Here is a 27,500-nt window from a genome sequence, read left to right as displayed (position 1 = left end):
GAATATCCATGGGCAGTTCCCATTGGCCAGAACTCTGCCAGACCTGTTTGTCCGGACCCCGCCCCGCCGACGGCAGACTCCACCGATATGGAACCTCTCAGCTCGTAACTGGCGCCCCTGCGTCTCCGAGCGAAGGGTCTCTGGTGCTGTCCTCGAGGCTGTGGCTCTTCTGGGGGAGGGCGTGTGGTGCGGCTGGCCAATCACGAGCCGAGGGCCCAAAGTAGGAGGAGCCATCTACGCCATCCAGCTCTGGAGTGCTTGACCTTGCACCTCCCGAATGCAGCGCATGGGAGTGTGTGTCTTGGCGGCGCCCGTGCGTGCGGATCAGGGTATGGGTTCTTCAGCGAGAGGAAGAGAATGTCTTCGTTCCGCACGGTCATCTGGCCGTCCACGCTTTCCAAGGAGCCCGACTGCTGGCCGGTTTCCGTGGCGTCTAGGGGCTCCACGTTGTGGAAGTCGGCCTTAAAGATGTTCCTCCTGGCCGTGACGCGCTCCATTCCTTCGCTCTCATTGGCCGCGCCAGACTCCATCACCACCGAACTGGCCGCAGAGTCGCTCTGCACATCCTGCATGCTGGGCGCAAGCGTGTGTGTGTAAGGGTGCGCGAGCGCGTGTGTGTGCGCGATCGAACTGATCCCTGCGGCTTCGGACACCGCCTCATATTGACCCTCGATCGCCGTGGCACCGCCTTCCGCCGCCCCCACCACGCCCCCCGGCCAATCAGAGCCCGCGTAGCCAAACGAGGCGGGTGTGAAGGCCAGGGATTGGCTGTCGTAGGGCAGGGGGAGGGTGTAGAAAGGCGGCCGCGTGATGGTGATGAGGTTGAAGAGCGAGACCACATCGGCGGCGGCCGACAGGCTGGACGTAGCGGCCGGGTGGAGGCGGCCACGGAACAGGGTGGCGGGGAAGCAGGGGTCACGGCAGGCCGTGGAGTAGAGCAGTGACCGCAGCTCACAGCCGCAGGGCGGGGCTAGCGCTCCGGCTCACACACGCCCAGCGTGGACACGCCGAGCCCCTGCAGCCTTAACACAGCATGTCCAGCATCTCCAGCAGGACCTGGGGGCTCTCCACACGCTCCGCCATCGCCACACACTCTTCACTCACACACACACACACACACTCTTAACTCTCTCTCACACACTGAAGTTCTACACACTTCCATCACACACTATTACATATGACTTCATTAACATGCAGACAGTAATTATACACAGTGCACATATCTCATGCAGATTATATACATTAAATTAAGCTTACATTGCACATGCACACACGCACGCATGCACACACACACACGCACACAACACACACACACACACACACACACACACACACAACAACACACACACACAATCTAGACTAGACTACTAAACTACAGTACTACAGAGTGACTACGTCTAGTTCGTTAGTTGTTTCTCTAATAGCATAAAAGCAAAACAGACATTTTAGTCATGCATGTTGGAGAGAGGGATGCTGCTGCAGAATGCATGTAGGCACCACAGAAGTCCCTGACCTTATTAAATGTCCCGAATTATTTGCAGTCCAGTGCAAATTTAGAAAAACACTCGCACTCGAGGAAAAGACCGTCTGAAGAACATCCGAGCAAAATGCCGTTTGAAACACAGTAGCGATTAAAACAACGACCCTAGTAGCCTAATCGGTGCAGAGCGCGAGAAATGAACCTCTCATCCTCAGCTTTTCCCAGCCGAATCTTCGGTACCGTTTGAAATAGTCGCACGCGCGTCACACAGAACCGGGTCATGAGAAAGCTCGCGGGATGGAATGAAATGCGTGTGAGTTACCTAAGAGACCCACCGGGAAAGACGGGTTCCCTCCTTGCGCCGGGCAGGAGCGACTAGGCTATGCAGTCCTGTTTGCTTCTTCAGGAACTTCTTGAACAACCTTTAAACTACCTTTAACTTTAACTCTCTCTATCATTCTCTCTCTATGCCTCATAAATATTTAGGCATTTATAAGATGATTGTCATTAAATCTAAACGTGAATGCCGTTAATGTTATGAAACATTAAAAAGCTATTATCACTCTTTCCATACACACACGCACGCACCCACACGCGTAGTCTCTCTCTCTCTCTCTCTCTCTCTCTCCTCTCACACACACACACACACACACACCATTTCCATTAAGCACTTAAGTGAAAAAGCTGAGATAGTGCTTTTCAAATCAGTCTCCAGCAGGTCTGTTTCAGCCAATCACATGTCATGACATATTCATAAGCAGTTGAAAGTACCAAGTGAGCCCACAGTGTAAACAGGGTCTAATTAAAGGGCCATCACACCAATGCACTGGACTCATGTTATGGGAGCCGCTATCAGGAACAGAGCAGGTTTAATACATGTGTTGATGATTTAGCCAAAGTTCCTAATATAATAGCAGTGGGTCTGAAACCAGTAGAACAGCTGGAGATGGGGAGGGATGAGGGCCAAATTCACACTAGTGTCGGCTATCACCTGCTCTGATTGTGTCTCTGTGTGTATGAACATCTGTGTGTGTGTGTGTGTGTGTGTGTGTGTGTGTGTGTATCCCAGGGACTGTGGAAAGTCCTTTTTTACAGTCATTGTTGTACAGTGTGTGTGAATGCTGAAAACGCCCATCAGCAGTGTCATGGCTCTGCGCTAGATGGTCTAGTGGAGAGAACCTCTAAAAAAACCTCTCTTGAGTCTGTCTGGAGTGGACTACCCTGAGCTTCAGTTTCTGCGTTTGGCATCTGACTGCTGGAGCTGGCTATGGCAGCAGGTAAAGCAGAGTAGTCTACAGCTGACAGCTAGAGGACACTGAGAGCATGACAATGAGCCAACCCGGCAACATTATTTCGGATAGCCACTAGAGGGAGCAGTTAACCTACATACAGAGTGACATCATACCGCCTCTGTTTTGAATGTCACATAATACTTACAGCCATATTATCAATACATTTCTTTATTATGCATTTATATTCGCTAATGTATCCAAATATGCAAATTATCTCATTAACTATGTGTGATATAAAAATGTCCCAAGCAGAAATGGATTCTACGAGAAAAAGGATCAATTTGGTATCGACCTTAATCAGATCGCTCTGGGTTTTGACCTGTCTATAATGAACACATAGTAGTAAAGTTCTGATCTATTCCAAACAAACTCCACTAGTTCAGATTTATAGTAGTAAAGTTCTGATCTATTCCAAACAGACTTCACTGGTTCAGATTTTCAGATCTGAGTAGATCTGTTCCTTTAATATCTGGTGAAACTCGCCGATACTGGACCATGATTCAGTTACATCTCTTATCTACACATCCACAATGTGTGTGTATGTGTGTGTGTGTGAGAGAGAGAGAGAGAGAGAGAGAGAGAGAGAGAGAGAAAGAAAGAGAGAGAGAGAGTGCAGGTCTGGGAAATCCTGTTATGTCCCAATCTGTGTGTTTCTTTGTAAATGGAAGATGAACGTGTGAGTGACTCAGATGGCAATGGCATGGCGCATTCTTTAACTTACAGTAAAACAACACAATGAAACTTCCATCACAAACTGCTGCCAAACCACTCTAATCATCCAGAAATTAAACATAACTCTAGCTCTCTTCCACAGAAGAGTATTTTAACCTTATCAGCCTATAAGAGAGGCCAAGTGCTGACAGGCTAATCTGTGTTCTTTTTTTGTTTCATTTTAATGACTTGGCTGTACTGTACGGTTGTGATAAAGATTTGTTAGTTCTGTCCACTGCTATCTATGACTATTTGTTTTCCAGTATTATTATGAGGTAGTATTTGTCTAATTATGTGTGTGTGTGTGTGTGTGTGTGTGTGTGTGTGTGTGCTACCAGGGAACTACAACCTTGTGGCCCTGATCTTGATCCTGCAGCTTTCGTTACCAGTGCAATATTCACTTCCGTGAGTCAGCAATATTCAGCAATATTCACTTCCGTGAGTCAATGAGAACCCAAAGAGAATGAAGATCAGTATCTCAGGTATCACTCTGAGAACTCACAGCCATTATGTGTGTTTGTGTGAGCATTGCCGTTCAAAAGTATGGGATCATTTAGAAATGTCCATTCCAGAATACCAGCTGACTGCTTCTTCTCTACGTGTTTTTCCCCGAGTTTAGAGTTGTGCTTTGGGTCACATGTCCCCTTTTCGGAGGAATTTGGCTCCATAAGCATCGTCGCAGGGTCTGGTGTGTGGTGTCACAATGCAAACTGGATTGATATCCCTCCATGTTTAATTTCCTTTATATCCTGTAGCAATCCTCCACTGTATCAGCACCAACACAACCCAGGCCATCACATCCCCTCCACAATGCTGAGCAGATGGAGTCAAACACTCCTCCAATCTCTCACTAATGTTCTTCTTTGTGATCTGAACACCTTACATTTGTCTGTCCTTCACACCTTTTCTAGTCTTCCTCTGAAGGTTTTCTGCCCATCTTAATCTTTACTTTTATTGATCAGTCTGAGATATGGCTATTTCTCCCCAACTCCATCTAGGAAGCATCCTGAACGTTCACCTCTTCTGTCCATGTTGACACATTGGTGTTTTGAAGGTGTATTATTTTGCAAAACTGCCAGTTGAGGACCTGTGAGGCGTCTGTTTGTCAAACTGGACACTCTAATGTATTTGACCGCTTGCTCAGTTGTGCACCGCTGCCTCCTGCTTTCTATTCTGGTTAAGACCAGTTTTCAGTCTTCAGTGGAGAGAGCAGAACACCTTTTCTTGACCATGTTTCATGTGGAAAAACCTTCAATTTTCATGCAGAACAAGCCTAGAGTGACAGGTGTCAGAGGGAAGTTGTTGGTTTCTGGACATTTTTTGCTTTTTTATTGAATCCGCAGTAGCTGTCCCTCCAGATGCTCAGCGTGTTATAAAAAGGCCAGTTGTGCTGCTTCTTTAATCAGAGCAGCAGTTTTCAGTTTTTGCATAATTGCAAAAAGGTTTTCTAAAGCCAAATTGACACCAAAGATTTGCGACGAGATGAGCTGCAACATTCTTGGCTCTTCTCCCTGGCTAATGTTTTTCTTTCTTATCCGGGCCCTGTTTTTTGATTTCCAGGGAACTCCGCACATTCTGTCTCTCATACAAAACCCTCTCATATTTGTATCTCTCATACAAACACACACACACACACACTCAACCACAACGACACATATTTTTCTCAGCAGAGGTTGTGTGTATTTACCAGTACTCACTTATCAGTTATTATCCCATAGCGTGAGTGTGTCTTTATGTGTGTTGGTGAGTCATGTTGTTTTGCAGACCGGGGTCTTGGGATGAAACACCCTTCCTCTGTGGTCCGCGGTTGTTTCCTCTCCTCTCGTGGCCTCTCTCTCTCCTCTATTCTCCCTTTTCCTCCTCCTCCTCCACTCTGCATTCATACCATCCCAAGGTCTCTTCTCTGGGCTTTGGCTGACTGGCAGCTCCACATTAGCCCATTACCAGTAATAACACCAGGAACTTTTGAATGGTAGTATACTTACTTATCGTACACTGTGTTTGAATACTGCATGTGTACACATAATGCACTTGTAAATGTGCTTGCATACTCTATACGTAGTTACATATTGAATACTGCATGTGTACACATAATGCACTTGTAAATGTGCTTGCATACTCTATGCGTAGTTACATATTGAATACTGCATGTGTACACATAATGCACTTGTAAATGTGCTTGCATACTCTATGCGTAGTTACATATTGAACGTGCACACTTCCCTAATGCAAGTGCATACTTGCGTGCCTAACTCCTGGTCTGATTATGAATGTTTGGGCAAGAAAGTCAACCAATTTTGTTTGGGTTTAGAGGTGAGTCACAATGTTTTTGAATTTGTAATATGAGTGCATGTGTGTTTATCGTAATCATTGTTCTGATAATCTGACTCTAATTCTGTGAGGAAGGTTTATGGAACAATCTTCAATCCATTTTGGAAGTTGTTGACAGAGAAAGGGAGAGGTTGAGAGAGAGAGAGAGTATGAGAGAAATGGGAAAGACAGGGAAGGAGAGAGAGAGAGAGAGAGAGACACAGAGAGAGAAGAGGGAATGAGGAGTCAGTAGTGCAAAGGTTACGATGGAAAATAACAGCCAGATTCTCTAATCATCAAGCTGCTGACTGACCACCAGATAATGAGTGAACAGACACACACACACACACATACACACACACACACACACACTCATACACTACACACAGCTACAGGAAGTTTGGCCAAGTTTACTCTGAGCAGTCTTCAAAGCCTGTTGCCTGTGACAACGGGGAATTCATCTCCAGGGATGGCCATTTTTAGAAAGCCAAATTTCAGTCCCCCACAGCAGAGCCTGAGTGTACACACACACACACACACACACACACACACACACAGACACAACACACAACTCATCACACACACACACAGACACAACACACAACTCATCACACACACATACACACACACACACACACACACACACACAGACACAACACACAACTCATCACACGTACCTACAGTATCTGAGCAGCTTGTAACACACATAGTTCAATCACCCAACCAACAGGTGTAGAACACAGTCCATGTGACCAACACACAGAGGGCTGGACAAAGCAAGCAAACACACACACACACACACACAGCACCATGCAGAGTTCAGCAAGCAAACACACACACACACAGCGCCATGCAGAGTTAAGCAGGCAAACCATGAACAGTCAAGAGGTGCAAATGACACACACACAGTCCACAGAGCACACACAAGCACTCAGAGCTAGAAATAACACACACAACACACACAGCTAGGAAAATAACACACACAATGCATCTAATTGACACACAAACACCACAGTCAGACACACACTGTGCATTCTCTAATGACACATAAGCACAGAGGTAATGTTTTTTAGGGGTAGGAATGTATATTGATATTGTAATATTGCAATATTGTATGGTGAGGTGTTTGTGGTATTCCGTATCACCAGAGGTATCAGTATTGCAGTAAAGCTTCCTACTGCAAACCAGAGTCAGTACTTCATGACTCCATGCAAAAAGACATATAATTCCTGATTGTTGCATTTTTAGGCCTGTTTTCTTCAGGTACATAGATATCGGGAGGTATCATTAACAATGCTGTCATAATGTATCAAGCACCACAGAATCACTGTATGGTGATACTTTCGTTATTGTGGACGACGTATCGTGACAGTATCATACCACAACATACTCTGTGATTTCCACCCATAATGTTGATGCTACACCTACAGATGGGACAAAGAGATGCCAGATGTGTGTGCTCAAATGGATATCACATCAAACATTTCCATCACTTTGACAGACGGAATCATAGGTGGAGTTATACAGTCCTTCCCCTGGGGACCCTTCATTCACGTCCCATTTCTAAGGGTACACCAGCAGTGAGATTAAACTTAAAATGATACATTAAACTCTTACCAAATCTTTTTGGGAGTACAGCAAACACATCTTACGTTTAAAACGATTTGACTGCAGTTAACTCCATAGAAAACACATGACCGTGCATAGCACATGACTGTTGTTCTACCATTACCACACAGCTAACCATACTCCTGTGTGTGTCATCATAGAGCATCATCATACACAGCATCATAAGCCTGCCCCATGCCAAATGATCACTGGGATTGGTTTCTGGGTTTTTGGTGTTTCAGATATTGGCTTGAGTGGGAAGCTCGCTACCTGCTAAGCAAATTGAAATGCAAACACAGATTTGTTTGAATAGATAGATTGAACAGATTTGGGGTCAAGAAAGTTAGAAACTTTTGTTTTAATTCTTTTGGACAAATATACTGTAATCCACTCATAAGATAATACTGAGGGGCTTGAATATACAAATGTAACTACAACAGTGTCGTGATGATTACATTACAAGATGTCTCTGTGTCAGGACATGAACAGTAAGACTAAACTAATTGTCTAGGTTCCATCAGCCACCCTCCTGCAGGAAGTCTCAGTGTATACAGAGTGAGTGGCTCTCCTAGAACTGGGCAAGCCTCTCGGCGCCTGTACACAGACAAGTATCAACTTGTTTTTCCATTTCAGGTGTTAACCTTTACAAGCAACACCCACTCTTTCTCTCTCACACACACACATTCTGACCCCAGAGTAGCAGACTAACATTTCCCCCGTAAGATTTAGTGTTTATGGTAAACACAATCAAATTTCCTCTGATGCAGGCCTTCCTGTTTTGAAACGTTTTCACACACACTGGAGATCAAAGCACATACACACCCCAGACTTCTGTCAGCTTCGTGGTTAAGTGTCTGTGTGACTTTCCATAATTGACCCTCCATCCTTGTAATTACACATGCTGTGAAAGTACTAATGCCGCTCAGGCAGGGTGTGTGTGTGTTGGGTGGAACTGACAATCATGTGCTGTGAATGGGGTAGGAATGTGGTGTATGTTGCATGTATTCCTGGATCCAGCGGTTCTTAAACTGGGAGTCGCCAAAAATATTGGAGGGGTCGCAAAATGATTTGCAGTTTGGATTAAAGACATTTTTCTAAAGGGTTTTTAGTCAAAGGCTGCCATTGACATAATGCCTTTGGTGTTGACATAACCTTCCTATGAGAGAAGACATTTTCTGCCTCTGCTTCCAATGTCCATCTCACAACATTTCTAAACCAAATTCTGCCGGTTAGAGAGAGGGGGTCACGAGACTTGGCCCATGTTTTTTGGGGGGTCACAGGACAAAAAGTTTAAGAACCACTGCTGTATTTTATGGGAGTTTTTGTAAGATCTCTGAACAAATGTATGGTATTTCATTTCAGGAATCCCAAAGTAAAATGATGTGTATTATATGCATTTTCTGTCATTACAACATGTCGTGTCCTACAGCATTTGAGTGTATGTAGTTGTCTTTCATTTATTTTTCTATGTATAACTGTCTTTTTATACAACCTGTGGAATTTTGTTCATTTCAAAACAGGTAATGTAATATGCAATACATCATCACCATAGTAATAATCATAATGTAATATGCAATACATAATCACCATGGTAATATGTAATCATAATGTAATATGTAATACATAATCGCCATGGTAATATGTAATCATAATGTAATATGCAATACATAATCACCATGATAATATGTAATCATAATGTAATATGCAATACATTATCACCATAGTAATATGTAATCATAATGTAATATGTAATACATTATCACCATGGTAATATGTAATACATCATCACCATGGTAATATGTAATACATTATCACCATGGTATCTACCCTCCACAATGCCACCACTCTGATGTGTGAGTGTGACACTGTCTGGGACGTTGTATAATGCAAAGGGATTAATCAGCCACTAAGTCCTGTGTCATTGGTGTGGGTGTCCTGAGAGTGAGTGTCCTCGGGTATATGAGCGCTTTGTGATTCTAATACCCAGTGACATCTGAAGATGCCGTGTGCCTCCCAGATGGCTGCTTTGACGCCTGCCGTAATAGATGTCATCAGAGATGCCTCTCCTCAAGGCCCAGTCTAGCTGTAATAGATGTCTGTGTGTGTGTGTGTGTGTGTGTGTTGAGTTTTGCCCAGTCTAGCTGTCTCAACGCTTCTCATGTCTTTCTCACACCTATGACATCTGTGTTCCTTACAGCTTTACTGTATCTGTTACCAAGTCATTACAGTAAGTACGCACGCACACACACACACACACACACACACACACACACACACACAAACACACACACACACACACACACACACACTGAAACAGACAAGATGTTGTGGTCAGACATGACATTTATTCTTCTGTCAGTTAAGTGCAAGAAAACATGTTTTAGATAAGATAGATCATGTATAAAGTTCATAACAATATAAGAAAAAACACGATGTATAACACAATTCGAACAGCTTCGTTTTAAAAATACCTCATGATTGATATAAAAACACAAAAAAAAAAAAGTTATAAAAGAGTCAAACTCAAAGGCGCTCACAATGTGCAGAGTATCATCATTTACATATAAACTATGGTCACTGATGGTCACAGCACTCCAACCAATCAGACTGCAGCATTCAGAAAAGGATGTGAGTTCCAACAAATCAGGCGAAGCATGACGGTGCAGGTCCTAGCGAATCGGCTTTGCTCAGGTGGGCGGAGTGTACCCTAAAATAGCTAACGATTGGCACAGATGTGCGCTCTTCACCCACCTGCGGAACGCTGATACGCCCCGGCTGGTTCAACCATCACATGGCTCTCGCTGTGCTCCGATTGGCTCCCCCCCACGGATGAGGTCATGTTTGAGTGCTTCAGGACAGACATCATGCAACACAAACACTCAGGTCGTATCTATGGTGACGACCCCCTCAGACAATTTCTCTGGTTTTTCTGATGGCACAACATAGCATCATGCTGAAGAGCATCCCAAAGATCTGCAATAAACAACAGCATAAACATCATCATAAACAACAACTCTATTTGTCGCAAAACATGCTGAAGAGATTAATTACCAAAGATCTATAGCAGGAAAATAACACATCAGCATAATAAACAACAATAAAGCTATCAGTTCTGAACATACCCCACTGAGGAGCTAACCTGACCCTCGCCAGATGAATTTCGCTCCGCCTAGCTCCACTCACATCCATCTGGGACCTCTTCCGTTAAGAGTGATTTCAGCACCAGATTGTATGGTAGAGCCAATCAGGACGCAGGGCAGGAGTTTCATAGATGTGACGTAGCGTAGAAGCGGCTGTGAGACTGTTCTCAGCGTCACGGGTTGGCTTTGATGTGAGTGGTTGAAGTAGTACGTCAATAGATGACGGACAAGTGGCTTATCCAATCATTTGCAAGGATTTTTGATAAGGCCCAGCCTTCTGAAGCACCACTCCAATGGATCGATCCCAGATGGAGGAGTGGAGCTAGGCGGAACGAAATTCATCTGGCGAGAGTTGGGTTACTGAGAGTTGCATCCCAAAAACAGAAATACTAACTTGATCACTCTCAGAGTTAACACCATCACTGTGTGTCCTAATCATCTATTATTACTATCTAATGCCATTTTAAACGTTTCATGGCATCATTTTTTACCCCACTGATAGCAAAACATTCTTAACTGGGCTTTCTAATGGTTGGAATATTATGTCAGAATTATTATGTATCATAAACCATTATCATTACAACTTTGTTTGTCATGATCAGATTGAGTGATGCTGTTTAAATGATTTTAGGTGGATTATATTCAAATAAATAACATACTAAAGTAATCTAAGTCACTATGTAGTTGAGTGACCATCAAGGCTTATTATGAGATCATCATCCAGCGTCAGTCTGCTTTTAATAACCCTACTTGTCATGCAGTGACACACAGGGAAGTGGCTCTGATGTCATAATGGTCTCGGTTGACCACCCATTATGGAACACAAAGGGCAGACTGTGAATGACCGTTACCATGACAACCCCAATGCCGATCCCCACTCCGCCGATGATGTGGAGTTTGGAGTTGAAGACTTCATCAATGGCGTCCGGGCAACTCTGAAGAGACGGGAGAGAGAGAAGAGAGAGGGAGGAGAGAGGGAGAGAAGAGAGGGAGGAGAGAGGGAGGGGAGAGAAAGAGGGAGAGGAGAGAGAGGAGAGAGGGAGGAGAGAATGAGAGGGAGAGAAGAGAGGGAGGAGAGAGAGAGGAGAGAAGGAGAGAAGAGAGCGGGAGGAGAGAGAGAGGAGAGACGGAGAGAAGAGAGGGAGAGGGAGGAGAGAGGGAGGAGAGAGAGAAAGAGGAGAAAGAGGGAGGAGAGAGGGAGGAGAGAGAGAAAGAGGAGAAAGAGGGAGGAGAGAGGCAGCTGGTGTTTATTCATCTGATTAACTTCAAGTGCCATTAGACAGCTAAGTACAAGCTAAGTCAGTGTTTAGTCTACTGAAATAAGAACAGTCTCTATTACTCCATATCGATGGCTAGGCACTACATTTAGCTACATGGAATAAATATGATCAAGACTGCAATATCAAATGTTAGGAAAGTCAAGTGGTAGACATCAACACCCATTCAGGGTGTCTTTATATTGGTAGCTGCAGGAATTTGATGTGTTTCGCTAGCCTGATATAGCCAGACTCAATTCTATTGAGAATTTGAGTTTGGGACTGAACTATTGGGATGTGATTATGGGACCTGTTCCATCTGATACAGGGAGAAAATAGGGGTTAGCACTACTGATTAGCACTTCGGACCTGTAACCAGTAGGCACTTGAGCAAGGCACCTAACCCCTCACTGCTCCCTGAGTGCCGCTGTTGATGCAGGCAGCTCACTGCGCCAGGATTAGTGTGTGCTTCACCTCACTGTGTGTTCACTGTGTGCTGTGTGTGTTTCACTAATTCACGGATTGGGATAAATGCAGAGACCAAATTTCCCTCACGGGATCAAAAGAGGATATATACTTATACTTACTTACTTAAAATGTCTCTGCACACAATTGGATAGAACTAACCAATCAGAGCAACGGAATACTGAATGCAAATCCCGTAGGGAGAACAGCCAAAACATTCTTCTTCTGAAAAAAGATGATTACTCTGAAGATGCCTTGATCACTGAAAAAAGATGATTACTCTGAAGATGCCTTGATCACTGTTTTCTGTTTGTTTTGTAAAGTTATTGCACTGTCAATATGTTGTACAATTGACACGATAGCGAAATCTAAACGTCTAGCTTCTGAATGACTGAATGACCAGGCATCACTGTTCATCTGTCTATCATCGCATAAAGGCCACCAGATGATTTGATTGGTGCGCACAGCTCTGGTAAGGGCATAGAGACTTCTCAGTGGAACAAGTCCAGACTAAATTCCCCGACCGCAAATTTTGTGGGTGGGGTAAATTGGAGCTGGCTAGTGTTTTGTATCATATCAGCAGTGTTATGTGCTGAGAGTCCAGCATGTTTGGTAGCTGGCCATGGCCCTGGGTTGCCCAGAGCAGAGACTCTGTGTCAGCAATGTCTGCTATGAGAGGGAGCGGTGGGAGTGGCTTTGCAACACCAGAGCATGTGACACAGTGAACAGGTAAGGTACGGAACAGGTAATCTCCTCCACTGACACAGTGAACAGGTAAGGTACGGAACAGGTAATCTCCTCCACTGACACAGTGAACAGGTAAGGTACGGAACAGGTAATCTCCTCCACTGACACAGTGAACAGGTAAGGTACGGAACAGGTAATCTCCTCCACTGACACAGTGAACAGGTAAGGTACGGAACAGGTAATCTCCTCCACTGACACAGTGAACAGGTAAGGTACGGAACAGGTAATCTCCTCCACTGACACAGTGAACAGGTAAGGTACGGAACAGGTAATCTCCTCCAAGTGGAAGTGGGATAGATGGGCTGCTCTTGCACTTCGCTCAGAAGAGAGTCAGCTAAGAGGGCCAGGACCCGGGTGCACGAAGCACCTTAGGGTAAGAGTTTCCCGTAAAAGCTGATTTAAGGCCACATTAAATTTTAATTTTTATACTTTCCTTAAGGTTTCCTTAAAATTTTCCCTTAAGTATTTACGGTTTTATCCTTATCTTGTAAGAAATCCCTTAAACTGTTGCACAATGACCTTAGCAGCCTAACTATGGTATCAGCGGCAGCAGCATTATGTTGATTTAGCTGCATTATGAGCAAGATTACAGCAATGGCCTCCTCCCCCAGAGCTGTGTTGAGATCTTGCAATGGCCTTCTCCCCCAGAGCTGTGTTGAGATCTTGCAATGGCCTTCTCCTCTAGAGCTTTGTTGAGATCATCCTGCTGTGCTTACTGCAGGCCAGTTTTAGGCACTTATGTCATGCTTACATCGTGAGCGTCGCCGCACTGTGAAATGTCACACGGTGCTGTGGGATGAGCTGGCTCTCAGCCATGTCTGTGTGTGTCGTGAGCGCTGTCTATCTATAGGGTTCCCATGGTTACCCACGATTTGGGGCTCCAGTCCGTTACCTTGGTGATGAATTCATCCAGCAGGCCCTGCCTCTTGGGACAGGTCTCAGCATCAAACTCAAACGGATCTCCAGATAGACCACAGCAGTTCAGCTACACACACACACACAAAAGCATAGAACATGCACAAAAAATACATATCACAATCATTAATGAACATGATAAATCAAAATACACAATTGACAAAATAACATTTAGTCTCACTCTGTAATTTGTGTAACTGTGTGTGTGTGTGTGTGTGTGTGTGTATTTATTAGGCAATAACCCAATGCTGTATAAGAGTGTGTGTATGTGTGTGTGTGTGTATTTATTAGGCATTACCCCATGCTATATAAGAAAGAGTGTGTGTGTGTGTGTGTGTATTTATTAGGCATTACCCCATGCTGTATAAGAGTGAGAGTCTTCTTCAGGGGTTCCTCGGGATTCTTCTTATAGTTTGCAATGGTCTCCCTGTAAAACTGAGTGATATCATCCACCACCTGCATCACACACACACACACACACACACACACACACACACACACACACACACATACACACACAGTGATTTCATGTCAGCATACATGATAAGGGGGAAGGTGTATAAGTACACAAGTGATGTACAAGTCATGTCAGTATACAACATTAGGGGGAGGGTATAAGTTACACTATATACAAGTCTCATGTTTTTAGTCCGTGTAATAGATGTGCTCACATCTCTGAGCTGTAACCTGTGTGTAACTCTGTGTCAGGTCTATCTCATAACCAAGGTCACATTCTGCTGATAAGAGCCTGTGAGCAAGAATGAGATGCACTCTCACACACACACACAAATACATGCACATACACACACAATCTCCCTGTCTCTCTTTCTCTGTCTCTCACACACTCAAAAATAAACGCAGTGCCTCTGTCTCTCTCACACACACGATCACAAGCTCACAATTCTCTCTCTGTCTCACACACACACACACACACAGACTCCCTCTCTGTCAGGCTCGAGCTGAGTGGAGAGCTGTGTTGACCCCTCCTTCCTCCCTTTCTCTCTTTCTCAGTGAAGCTGTAGTAAAGAGCCTCAGGCTACAGAATCTCATTTCATTTAATTCTCTATCTCACACACACAGCACTACACTACACTACACTACACTACACACACACAGACACAGCACAGCACAGCACTACACACGCACACACACACACACAGCACTACACTACACTACACTACACTCACTACACACACACACAGCAGAGCACTACACACATAGCACTACACACACACACACACACACACACACCACTACAATACACTACATACACACACACACATACACACGGCACAGCACTACACACACACACACACACAGCACTACACTACACTACACTACACACACACACACACACACACATACACACACAGCACAGCACAGCACTACACACGCACACACACACACACAGCACTACACTACACTACACTACACTCACTACACACACACACAGCACAGCACTACACACACAGCACTACACAGCACTACACACACACACACACACACACACACACACAGCACTACAATACACTACATACACACACACACATACACACGGCACAGCACTACACACACACACACACACAGCACTACACTACACTACACTACACACACACACACACACACACACACACACACACAGCACACACACACACACACACACACACACAGCACACACACACACACACACACACAGCACTACACACACACAAATACACAGCACAGCACTACACACTACACACACACACACACAGCACTACACTACACTACACACACACACACACACATACAGAACAGCACTACTCACCAGACATGGGGGACTCGAGTCACATGACTTGACTCGAGTCAGACTTGAGTCAGATTTTTTAGGACTTGAGACTTGCTTGATCAACATGTATAAAAGACTCGACTTGACATTGCTATTTGCTTTGCTTGCTTGGCTATTCATGACTTGAGACTCGACTTAGACTTGAGACAAATGACTTGAAATTACTTGACTTTTTATTTTTTTCATAGATATTAAGGAGTTAATGTTACGATTTTAGAAAATCTGCTAAGGTGCTGTTGCATGCGTCAAGCGAGCGAACCTGTCATTATTACCAAGTGACGCGACAGACCAACAGCAAGTGCCAGATCAAATGAGACAAACTGAGGTAGTCTAACTTGCAAATATGGAAGGCTCTACGTTTATACCAAAACATAATATTGTTTGGCTTCACAGATGATGTATCTGACAACTCAAAGGAGAAATGAACAGCAGTCTGCAAGTGTGCAAAATAGCCACATAACCACCACCACGTTGATTTTCATCCGTCAGAAGTTAGTCGTGTTAAAAACCTAACGTCAAATTTGAGGCATGTTAAGAGTTGGTTTTGAATCTATTATGCTTTTTAGTTAACACGATATTAGGTTAAAATGTGTGAAATGGCAAAGTGAAACATTTTCTTGTCTAAGTTTCATCTTGATGTATAGCGAAAAAGTTACCAATGTAATCTAAAGTAAGCGCCTCTCTTTCTCCCTCCCTCTTAAACACGTCCCTGTTCCATACAGTACCTTAAAGCCTAGTAGTAGGCTAACAACAGTAAGTAGGCCTAGCTAACTGCCAGCAATCAGCATAGAAAAGTAGCTTACTTCACATGTTAGGCTTATGTATAATATGATATAGCATTGATGGTCCTAAACCCTCCTAAAATCCATTGCGGCGGCAGCGTTTCATTGATTGATTAGTTCACTTTTTCAACATTATTGGGTCCCTAGAGATGTGACAGGTCAGGACAGGTGTAACTTGAACTGTTTGAATATATTTTCAAGATTTGCTTTCTTGATCAGCTTACCTAATATTTGAGGCATTTAATTGAAATAAACAATAATAGGCTATTTTATAATAGGTCTACTTGAAATGCATTTATTTTTATTTGTATACATTTCATCTTATTCTATAAACCGTTCAGATGTAGGCTATGTGGCTTGAATGAATGCAATGTGTTGTTACAAATAAAACTCGAGCAGTTCATAACTAGTCTATTGTAGCTTATTTTAAAATGAAAACATGTGTAAATCATCATGAATTTGTATGATTTGGCTATGACTTGACTTGACTTGCTTGACCCAAGCAATGACTTGACTTGGCTTGCTTGACTGTCACAAAAAATGACTTGGACTTGCTTGAGACTTGCACATGTGTGACTTACTCCCACCTCTGCTACACACACACACACACACACGCACACACACATACACACACACACACACACACACACACACACACAACACACACACACACACACATAGCACAGCACTACTAACACACACACACACACACACACACACACACACACACACAGACACACAAAGCTACGTGGAGATGAGCTGGAATATTACTCAGCTATACCAATCCCTTATATCTCAAAACATCATTATGTTGGAGTTTGGAACAGGACAATTGATAATAATGTCACTAAAATGTGAGATAGGATTTTGGATTCCTTTTCATTGTCTGTTTCTCCCTGCATATAATTACTTTCATCACTTTTTGAAACGGATGGCATAAATGCCACACCAATACATGCCATACTTTATTTGATTAGTTGCATCACTGAATCCTTTATATAATACAAACTGCAGCAAACTGAAAAGATCATCAGTCCACTTCTGAGACAGCACAGGCCATGTGGTTATTGGCGACAGACTAGTGTCTAAAAGCCAAACATGCCCAAGTACATCACAACTCCTCCATTACTAACATGGAAGATTGATTTATCAGCTGGAAGAACTTGTGCCCACTGCTCGTTCACGATGGGATCACGACAGTGATGGTATCTTGCATAACCCATAACAAGTATGATAAGGGATCAGATTCCAAAAATAATTCCGTGAAAATGCATGGATTCCAGTTGCTGCTACTGGAAACAACTGAATCCATGCATTTCCACTGAATTATTTTTGGAATCTGGTAAATTGCGTTTATGGGCGGAGAAAGGCAGAGAAAGCGATTAAGATCGTCTTGTGTATAGGTCTAGTTAAGTGCTTGGCACTTCAAGACGTTCGTGAGGGAACACTTGCAATTGTAACACAGTTAAAAGGCTGCTGATGTGTGGATGCAATTCATAACGTTTTCTACATAGTTAAAATAAAGCTTCGTACTTCTCCCTGGGACAAGCACTTTTGAATTTTGGAAAAACTTTTCCATTTACATCGGGATTTTGCAAACATTCAGTGTCAGAGTCAATAAAATGAGCCCTTCAACGAAATTGACAAGCAGCTGTAAGTAGGCTAAGCATGCTAAATTCAACATCCAAACAGTATTCTAACGTTAGCTTTGAGATACTTCTTGATTGCATAACTTAACTTCAGTCTCCTCATAACGTAACGTAACGTAAATTGAGTCTCCTCAATGTAGCCTACTATGTTGTGATAAGACCTTATCAGAGTTAACTGAAATGCAACAGTTTTGAACAAATCTGCGCAGCATGGTCGCGATGCTTGGCGGTTTAATAGCAATTTAGCCAGACGTCTTCTATGCAATGCTTCTATGTGGCAACAACAATCCTGAATATTTTGTTAAATGCACATGCAGAGGAGGGGCAGCGGGCTACAAGAGAGAGCGTGGCGGGGCAAGGAAATGCTGTGTAAAAATGCAATGCAAGGATTTTATCTTATATTTAATTTAAATTAAATTACATTAAATTAAACATAGAATATTAATGTGTGGCGGCCGGTTTTGATTTTGTGGCACTCCGCCACAGATTAGTCAATGTATGGGAAACACTGTACGTACATCTGGCCTTGAGTACGGGAATTTGAACTCTCTTCTATTGGCCTACATTGATATCTGCATCAGAGAGATGTGCACATAGGAAGACGTGTTAGTGTGAGCGAGTGTGTGTTAGTGTGTGTGAGAGAGTGGTGTGTGTGTGTGTGTATTGTGTGGGTGTTTGTGGCTAAACCCCATCCTGTTAGCCAGGTGTGCACTGATTGGTCAGAGGTGTGTGTGTGTGGGGAGGGGGTCGAGGGAGCTGACCTTGCTCTGATTGGAGAAGCCCCAGATTCCAGCTGCCACCTCCACAGCAAAGATCACCAGCAGGAAGAAGAAGAACTGCAGAGAGGGAGGCACACAGCAGTGGAGTTTAGACACACACACACACACACACACAGCAGTGGAGTTTTAGACACACACACACACACACACACACACACACACACACACACACACAGCAGTGGAGTTTAGACACACACACACACACACACACACACACAGCAGTGGAGTTTAGACACACACACACACACAACACACACACACACACAGCAGTGGAGTTCACACACACACACACACACACAAGTGGACACACACACACACACACACACACACAGCAGTGGAGTTTAGACACACACACACACACACACAGTGGAGTTCACCTTTAGCCAATAATAATAACACACACACACACACACACACACACACAGCAGTGGAGTTTAGACACACACACACACACACACAGCAGTGGAGTTCACACACACACACACACACACAGCCAGCAGTGGGTTCACACACACAGCAGTGGAGTTTAGGCCAGTCGGGTTTAGACACACACACACACACACACACACACACACACACACACACACACACACAGCAGTGGAGTTTAGGACACACACACACACACACACACACACACACACACACAGCAGTGGGTTACACACACACACACACACAGCAGTGGAGTTTAGACACACACACACACACACACACACACACACAGCAGTGGAGTTTAGACACACACACACACACACACACACACAGTGGAGTTCACACACACACACACACACACACACACACACACAGCCAGTGGGTTTGGACACACACACACACACACACAGTGGGTGGGGTTTAGGACACACAGTGGGTTCAGACCACACACTGCCTGCAGTGGGTTGGACACACACACACACACACACACACAGCATTGGGTTTAGACACATGGGTTCACACACACACACACAGCAGTGGAGTTTAGACACACACACACACACACACACACACAGCAGTGGAGTTTAGACACACACACACACACACACACATTGGGTTTGGACACACACACACACACACAGTCAGGTTCTTTACCACACACACACACACACACACATGGTGATTGGGTTTGGACCTAGACACAACACACACACACGTGATTGGGTTTAGACACACAATAATAATACACACACACAGCGGGGTGGGTTTGAACCACACACACACACAGCAGTGGGTTTAGACCACACACACACAATAACACAGCAGTGGAGTTTAGACACACACACACACACACACAGCAGTGGAGTTTAGACACACACACACACACACACACACACACAGCAGTGGAGTTTAGACACACACACACACACACACACACACAGCAGTGGAGTTTAGACCACACACACACACACACAGCAGAGGGAGTTTAGACACACACACACACACACACAGCAGTTAGCACACACACAGCCGTCAGCACACACACACACACACAGCAGTAGGAGTTAGACACACACACACACACACACACACACACACACAGCAGTGGGTTTAGGACCAATGGGACGGGACTGCCCCACACACAATAACACACACACACACACACACACACACACACACACACATATACAGCATAGTTTCATCGACTAGCAGCTAAAGTTAAAGTTTTTTCGCCGTTCAGAATTGGTTAGACTACTATAACGTTACTCTTTGATAGAACAGTATGATTGGTCATTGTCATATCATTGTGCCTTTTTTAGGCCTAAGTGCGCGTTACAATCTCTGGTTAAACTGTAACATTCATGGAGCAAAACTGGATATGTCCCCCATGGTTGTGTTGTCTGTAGCTGATTCTGAGGGCTATTGAGAATACGCCGCTCAAGATCTGGCATCATGTTTTTGTTTGTATTTGTATGTAATGTTAAATAATTTATGTAATGTTCTGTTAATTTTTTTTTTGTATTTATTTTTCTAGTTAAATGTAATGCTCTTTATTTATATTTATTTTTGTTCGTTTCTGTATTTATTCTTGGTCCTTTTTTCTGATTAATAGGCTTCGGCTGACACCATCAACGTCAGAGTTAGATTAACCAGCTTCCATTGGGCTGATGAGCGCCTTGGCTAGCCTGCCTTATATCTCTGGTCCCTCATCCATCCGTGATGCTGCACATCAAATGTCTGGACGGATTGCTCATGAGATTTTCTTCAATCTACAGAGATCTGCAGCCGCCACGACCACTGCGGCTGAAATCACGAGCTGCCATGCTAGCATCTGCGATTGCCTGGAGAGTCTAGATTGGAGTGCTAAGGAAATCCTCTGATGGCGTCAATAGCCAAGAACAACAAATGACAAGTGTCAATGACAATGTCTTAAATGGCGGGCTTTTGGGTTGCCTCTGCCGTATTGTCATGCCACAAATAAATCTAACCGGCTTGACGAGAATTACTCGATGGGGCCATTTTTGGGCAATGCTGCCGTGCCGTGATGTGCCAACACCAGGCAACTGGATTGCTGATACGTTAACAAATGGTAGCTAACTTCTAATAGAGCTAGTTTTAAACTGAATATGTTTTATATCGATAATATGATCAAGACTCAAAGACATGCAGATTTTTGTAAAAGTTATTGAGAAATAGACACATTATTATGACGCCCAGCGCAGCAGCGCGTCATATAGGTTTAGTCAGATTTCTTTTTTTTTTTTCTTTTTTTTTTTTAGCATGCCCAAATTTCCGTCAATGATTCCCGGGACACTGAAAGACCGGGGTACCTAAACTTGGTGGGCATGTAACCCCACATGGATAGCATGGAACCATCGTTTTCGTTTTGATCTGTAGCCCCAGCTGGACTGGACCCCTAAAGAAAGGAGGTAGGGCAGACACAGTTTTCTGTGAATATCTCGAAAACCGTAGGGTTTAGGAGGACCTTTTTTTTTTTTGTATGTTGATCTCAAGGGGCCATGTCAACCCATTCCATAACCACTCATTTCATGTATAGCGCCACCTAGTTAAACACAAAAAGTAAAAATGAGGTGTTGTAATTGAAGGTATCTGTGACCCTAACATAGTCAAAACTGCACGAAGGTGGAAGTGTAGGATCATTATGACACCCTCTGTATGCACGCCAAGTTTTGTGGAATTCCGTTCATGGGGGCCACACAATAAATTAATTTATGTTACTATACACCAACTGGCCTGTAGGTAGCCGGAGACAGTTTTCTGTGAATATCTCTCGAGAACCGTAGGGCCTAGGAGGTCCACCTTTTTATGTATGTTGGTCTTAAGGGGCATGTTAACCCATCCCATTACCACTTATTTCATGTATAGCGCCACCTAGTTAAAATTAAAAGCAAAAAAAATTAGGTGTTTTCATCACAATATCTCTGGCTGACAAGGTCAAAATTGCACAAAATTAAAAGTGTATGATCATTATGACACCCTCCGAATGCATGCCAAGTTTTGTGTACTTTCGTTCATGGGGGGCCTTACAATAAAATAATTTATTTGTACATTTAGTGATGTACACCAACAAGGATTCGGGACACTGAAAGACCGGGGTACACAAACTTGGTGGGCATGTACCCCCACATGGATAGCATGGAACCGTCATTTTTCGTTTTGATCTGTAGCCCCAGCTGGACTGGAACCCCCGAAAGGAGGGGTAGGGCAGACACAGTTCTCTGTGAATATCTTGAGAACTGTAGGGCCTAGGATGACCATTTTTTTCTGTATGTTTGCCTCCAGGGGTCATGTTAACCCATTCCATGTGCACCACATGTGCATAAACAGATGCACACACGCACACACATACATTTACAGTAATCATAATGTATGACACATACTCACACAGTAGACATATAATGCGTGCATGCACATGCACAAAACACATACACGCAGGCAAACACACAAAACGCACTTTAAACACACACACACCCCACACACATAAACATAAACTTGTACCTGCGACACATGCACACAATTCAAGAATTTTTCCGCCATCTACTTCCTGAATTTTTGGTCATTGATACCGGGACACCGAACCACCGGGGTACATGAAATTTGGTGGGTATGTAGCCCCACTAGACTTTTACGGAAAATTTCATTTAGATCCCCGGGACCACCACCCCCAACCCCCCACCGTGCTGGGCCCTGAACATAAAAAAAAAAAAGTTTTTCCTAAATAACTACCTGAACCGTGGCACTGAGGATGAAGAATCTTTTTATGGTATGTTGGTCTCAAGGGCCCACATCAACCTGGCTCATAATCACTCATTTTGTGATTTGCACCCCCCACCCGGTAAAAATGAAAATGCAATATTATTCTGCTTTTAATTGCCCCTATCTTCAGTTAAGATGTTCAGAACTGCACCAAATTTTATATGTATGATTGACCTGGCATTCTCTGGGGTATGCCAAGTTTCGTAAATTTCATCCATGGGGGTCTAAAAATTAGGTTATGTGTACATTTAGTGACTGTACAGTCATTGCCCTGTAAATGGCGGTGCACACATATACACATGCACACACACAGGCACCCACATACTATTGGTATTAGAGCGGCCGATACATAATTACAAATTCAGTAGGATTAAAAGAAAGCCAAAATAAATATTCATCATCATCATCATGGCTGCATTTTCAATATTGGCGAAGTAGTCGTTTGTCCACTAGATGGCGCATCGTTGCAGTGATACGTAATTTTGTTGGAAGTTAAAGTGGGTTGGAAAAAACAAATGGACACTTCCTACAAGGACTGTAATTTACCGCAGCTTAACATCTAATAAGGATAGGATGATGTTCACATGAAGTGTAATTCCCATTTCTTCTTGAAGCGAAATAAATCTGAGGATGTTTATCGGACATGCTTGGTTTTACTGCAGGTGCGTTAATCTTGTAATATCAATAAGGACCTAGGTAATGTTACCGTTAGCGTTGGTTGAGTGATGGAGGCATTTGATTGATTGCATTTGTAGAAAACTATAAATGCGGTTATACCAAACAAATGTATAGCAACACTGTTTGTATCTTTCGACTGTCATTTATTGCACGTGCTACAAAATCATTCTGTGCAATGGAAGATTTACCAACGCTATAATCGTCTGATACAGTTTTGCCAATACATGCATTGAGACTGAGGCGCCTGTTTATTTTGTTTTAAGTGCGCAGGGTGTGAGAGGGGAATCGATGTGCTTTGATTACAGCTTGGTAGTTGTAGTCTGTGAAATTAAAAAACGTGTGTGTGAAGTATCCAAATAATGACACCTTCATTTAATTATGGCTGCTTTAGCAAAACACCTTAAGCTACTGTGTAGTGGGTCCCATTTAGAAGTGGCTACTTCATTCGCACTTTCCCCTTGACTCATGGAGCTGCGTGAATGTTATTACAACTTTTTCGCCACGATATGGCAGTTTAAGTCCGCTTTGATACTGTAAAAAAGCCATTGGTTTCCAAAGGAGATTTTATTTGTGTCGCCAGCATAGCCTATTGACAATTTATGTTGTAAATAGGCCTACCTTATAATCCTACCTGTAGCTTAGGGAAGCTAACAGCTTTCCATTAGGATCTAGTTTGTTAGTTACCGCTTTGTCATAACTCCCTGATGCATTTTGCATTTAGAATAGCCAGAGCGTGTATATCTCAATCGGAAAAATTAAAACAATATCGGGTGCCTATGGACTAGGCTGGGTGAACCCAGCCTGATCTGCCCGCTATTTATTTTTGATTTCTTAAAAGATTGAGCTTGGTCTGATGAAAGCCAGACTAGCCATGGACCTCAGTTAAACAATGCAAGGGAACATGAATCAGCCTATATTTGCACGAACAATAACGAGGACAAAAGCTCTTCAACTTTGGCCCGTTAAAATGTGTATGAACAGTCTAGCTAACGCATTTCATCAAGGCCCATTTGGACATGTCAGTTATTTGCACCACTGGTTAGATGTAAAACAGCATTTCGTTTCAGACTAGGCTACTGTTACTTAATATGTGCATTAACAATAACGTTTCAGACTACTGTTACTTAATTTGTGCATTGACAATAAAGTATTACATGAACTAAAGATGACTAAAATCTTATGTAGAAGAAGAAACATTCACAAAAAAATCCATCCATCCAAAAATGACCTTTGTTTTGATAGCTGTTGAAAACGGCATGGAACTGACAGAGATGTTTTTGTTTATAAATACATACAAAATAAATAAATAAATACATAAATAACATTATGCTGATACCTTTTGCTTTTCCCAAATACAATGTAGCCTACAGGTGTAAGTGACCTTTCATCAATCCAGTTGCAATGGATGAACTGTGATGAACTGCCCTACTTGTGATTGTTTAGAGATTTTAAAGGTTTTATAACAATGCTACATCTTCTTTGGCTATTCTACAATCTATTCACCTTTTCAGCACCAGTAGGCTACTTTCTGTGCAGCCGCACACACACACTCAGGCATGCCACACAAGCATACACAAAAGTTTCAAGAGGGGGATGGAGTAAAATATGGAGACAAATTGAAGTGTGATTTATTTTCGCGGAACGGATGTACAGGACTGAGCGGCGGTCATATTTTGTACCACTATGCGGTACATCTAGTTATATATAATAATTACAGTAACTTAACTAGTAATACTTTAACCGTGTGTTGTCTTGATACTTCTGTTTCAGTCATTTGTGTGTAGATTGCAAATCATGTGTTGTATGACGATAGAAATGTCCTTGGTTCTTAATTAACTCATTGTATTGACCAAGTCATGTGTGTGTGTTTAGAGAAGGTGTAATGATATATTATGATGTATACGATGCAAGGTATTAATGTGTGTGTGAGAAACAACTGATTGTCTCTTAGGTGCATTGAATGCAATTAATGTTAGTAAGATGAATATCACACTGATCATCTTGATGCTTATTAAAAAGGGTAAGTAAAGGTAAATAGTAAGGGTTACAGAAAATCAAAGTAGGCCTACTTTATTTGTGTAAATACTTTGACTGGGGTAATTCACAAAGCAGTATAACCTTTCGTAGAACTGTCCAAAAAAGACCGCCCCCTAAAAATATGGCATCATGTCATGTTTCAATACATTCATATATGTTGTAATTCATATTAAAGGAGAACTTGGCAACTATTTCAACGTAATAAACCCGTTTAGAAATCATTTGGATGGTTAAATGACCTGTTAAAAATGGTGACTTTCCCAGCTGCGCTTAGCGTCCCCAGGCGGAAAACCAACCTTGCAACATTGAGACTTACCATCCTGGAAAGAGAAGTGAGAAACAAGAAACTCGTTTTAAATCGTGTTTTACCTTGTAACATCGTAACCAAACTTATGCTAACCGTTCGCTAGCTTGTAAACAAATCCATGTGCTTTATCGTTACCTTTTTCCACAGTTTGAAATAGCATAATGCACAATTTCTCCAGCAGAGGAGGAAATCCTGCCAAGTTTCCCTTTAAGTTCATATATTTGTAATAATTCATATTCTGTGACTTGCATAATTACTAATAGCCAACTAAGTATCTAATCATTTTATATTGATTTAAACTATTAGACTACACTTTTCTTTTAATGTTATTACATTGGTGGTGTGTGCGTCCTAATTGACTGCCTGCCACTTTAAGGACGTGAGAGTAGCTGTAATTACATTTCTAAGTGGATTGGAAGGTTTGCATCTCACTGTGTTTGGCTCACAGTGGAAATAACTTTTGCATAGTGCATTACGATATGTGGATGGAATCGGGATGTTTTATGTCATTAGTTAAAATAAATGTTAAAAAAATAACTCGAATGAAAGCATTCTTGGATCACAGAAGAGGTAAATGTCTTGCAATGTTATTAATTTCTATGATTTTGGTAGCACTACACAACTGAGCCCACAGGCTAGCAAACATGACACGAGCTAAAAGACATCTCCAGGTGTAAACGTTTGCCAATGGGTTGCATACTGTAGCCTACTCAAATGTCAGTAAAAGTAGGCCTTAATTAACTTACTTTCATAGCCTAGGTAGGTTAGCAACACCAGGTTGAGAAATGCGCAAGTAAAGCAGATCATTAACGTTAGCCTTCTATTTATTGTCATTAAAACTGCAGAGGAGTGAACATAGGGCAGTCTCTGGTGTCTGCAGAAGTGAGTGTGGCATCTGACTTAATATTCTGCACGAGGGACTGTTGTGGTAGGTGAAATTTCACGGGGAAACCATGATGATTGGTCAAATTTGCGAAAATGTTGCGGTGTTTGGACAAAATTGCGAGGTCGCCCATAATTCACGAGGATTTGCTGAATTTGCGTTAATTGTTGCGATCGCAACATCGCGAATTCCTGGAGGGACTGCTTTACACACTAATAAACATGTCCACTGTTGTTTTCTCTGGAATTTATTTGTTTGCCATTGGTGGTGATGGATTTCCAAATGTATGGGCAATCTAAATTTTACAGTTTATGTGTGTAATCAGCTGATATTAGATATGATGCAATTGCAAAATTATGTAGGTTTATCCTTTGCAACATAAGGAAGATCAGACCTTATCTGACACAGGATTCCACACAACTTCTTG

At 42.9% G+C, this 27,500-nt stretch overlaps 2 protein-coding genes across 4 annotated transcripts in view; both read right to left on the bottom strand.

The window, feature by feature from the left end:
- The window catches only part of si:dkey-88e18.8 (major intrinsically disordered Notch2-binding receptor 1), a 5,762-nt gene extending 4,679 nt beyond the window's left edge, over positions 1-1,083 (bottom strand). Inside the window, 3 exon segments of the mRNA XM_048256169.1 lie at positions 1-94; positions 264-957; positions 959-1,083. The exon segment at positions 1-94 is cut by the window's left edge and continues 902 nt beyond it. Coding sequence (XP_048112126.1) covers positions 1-94; positions 264-957; positions 959-1,083 — 913 coding nt within the window.
- An 8,643-nt stretch (positions 1,084-9,726) lies between these two features.
- Positions 9,727-27,500, bottom strand: part of cd9a (CD9 molecule a) — a 28,513-nt gene continuing 10,739 nt past the window's right edge. For all 3 annotated transcript variants that reach the window (XM_048257815.1, XM_048257817.1, XM_048257816.1), the window contains exons 4-8: positions 18,945-19,019; positions 14,279-14,380; positions 13,902-13,994; positions 11,393-11,476; positions 9,727-10,374 (exon numbers count right to left, since the gene is read on the bottom strand). In XM_048257815.1, coding sequence (XP_048113772.1) covers positions 10,309-10,374; positions 11,393-11,476; positions 13,902-13,994; positions 14,279-14,380; positions 18,945-19,019 — 420 coding nt within the window. In that variant the 3' untranslated portion in view covers positions 9,727-10,308. The remainder of the gene's footprint in view (positions 10,375-11,392; positions 11,477-13,901; positions 13,995-14,278; positions 14,381-18,944; positions 19,020-27,500) is intronic.

Source organism: Alosa alosa, chromosome 11, assembly GCF_017589495.1.
Source record: "Alosa alosa isolate M-15738 ecotype Scorff River chromosome 11, AALO_Geno_1.1, whole genome shotgun sequence".
NCBI lineage: Eukaryota > Metazoa > Chordata > Actinopteri > Clupeiformes > Clupeidae > Alosa > Alosa alosa.
This window is presented reverse-complemented; position numbering and strand designations above follow the sequence as displayed.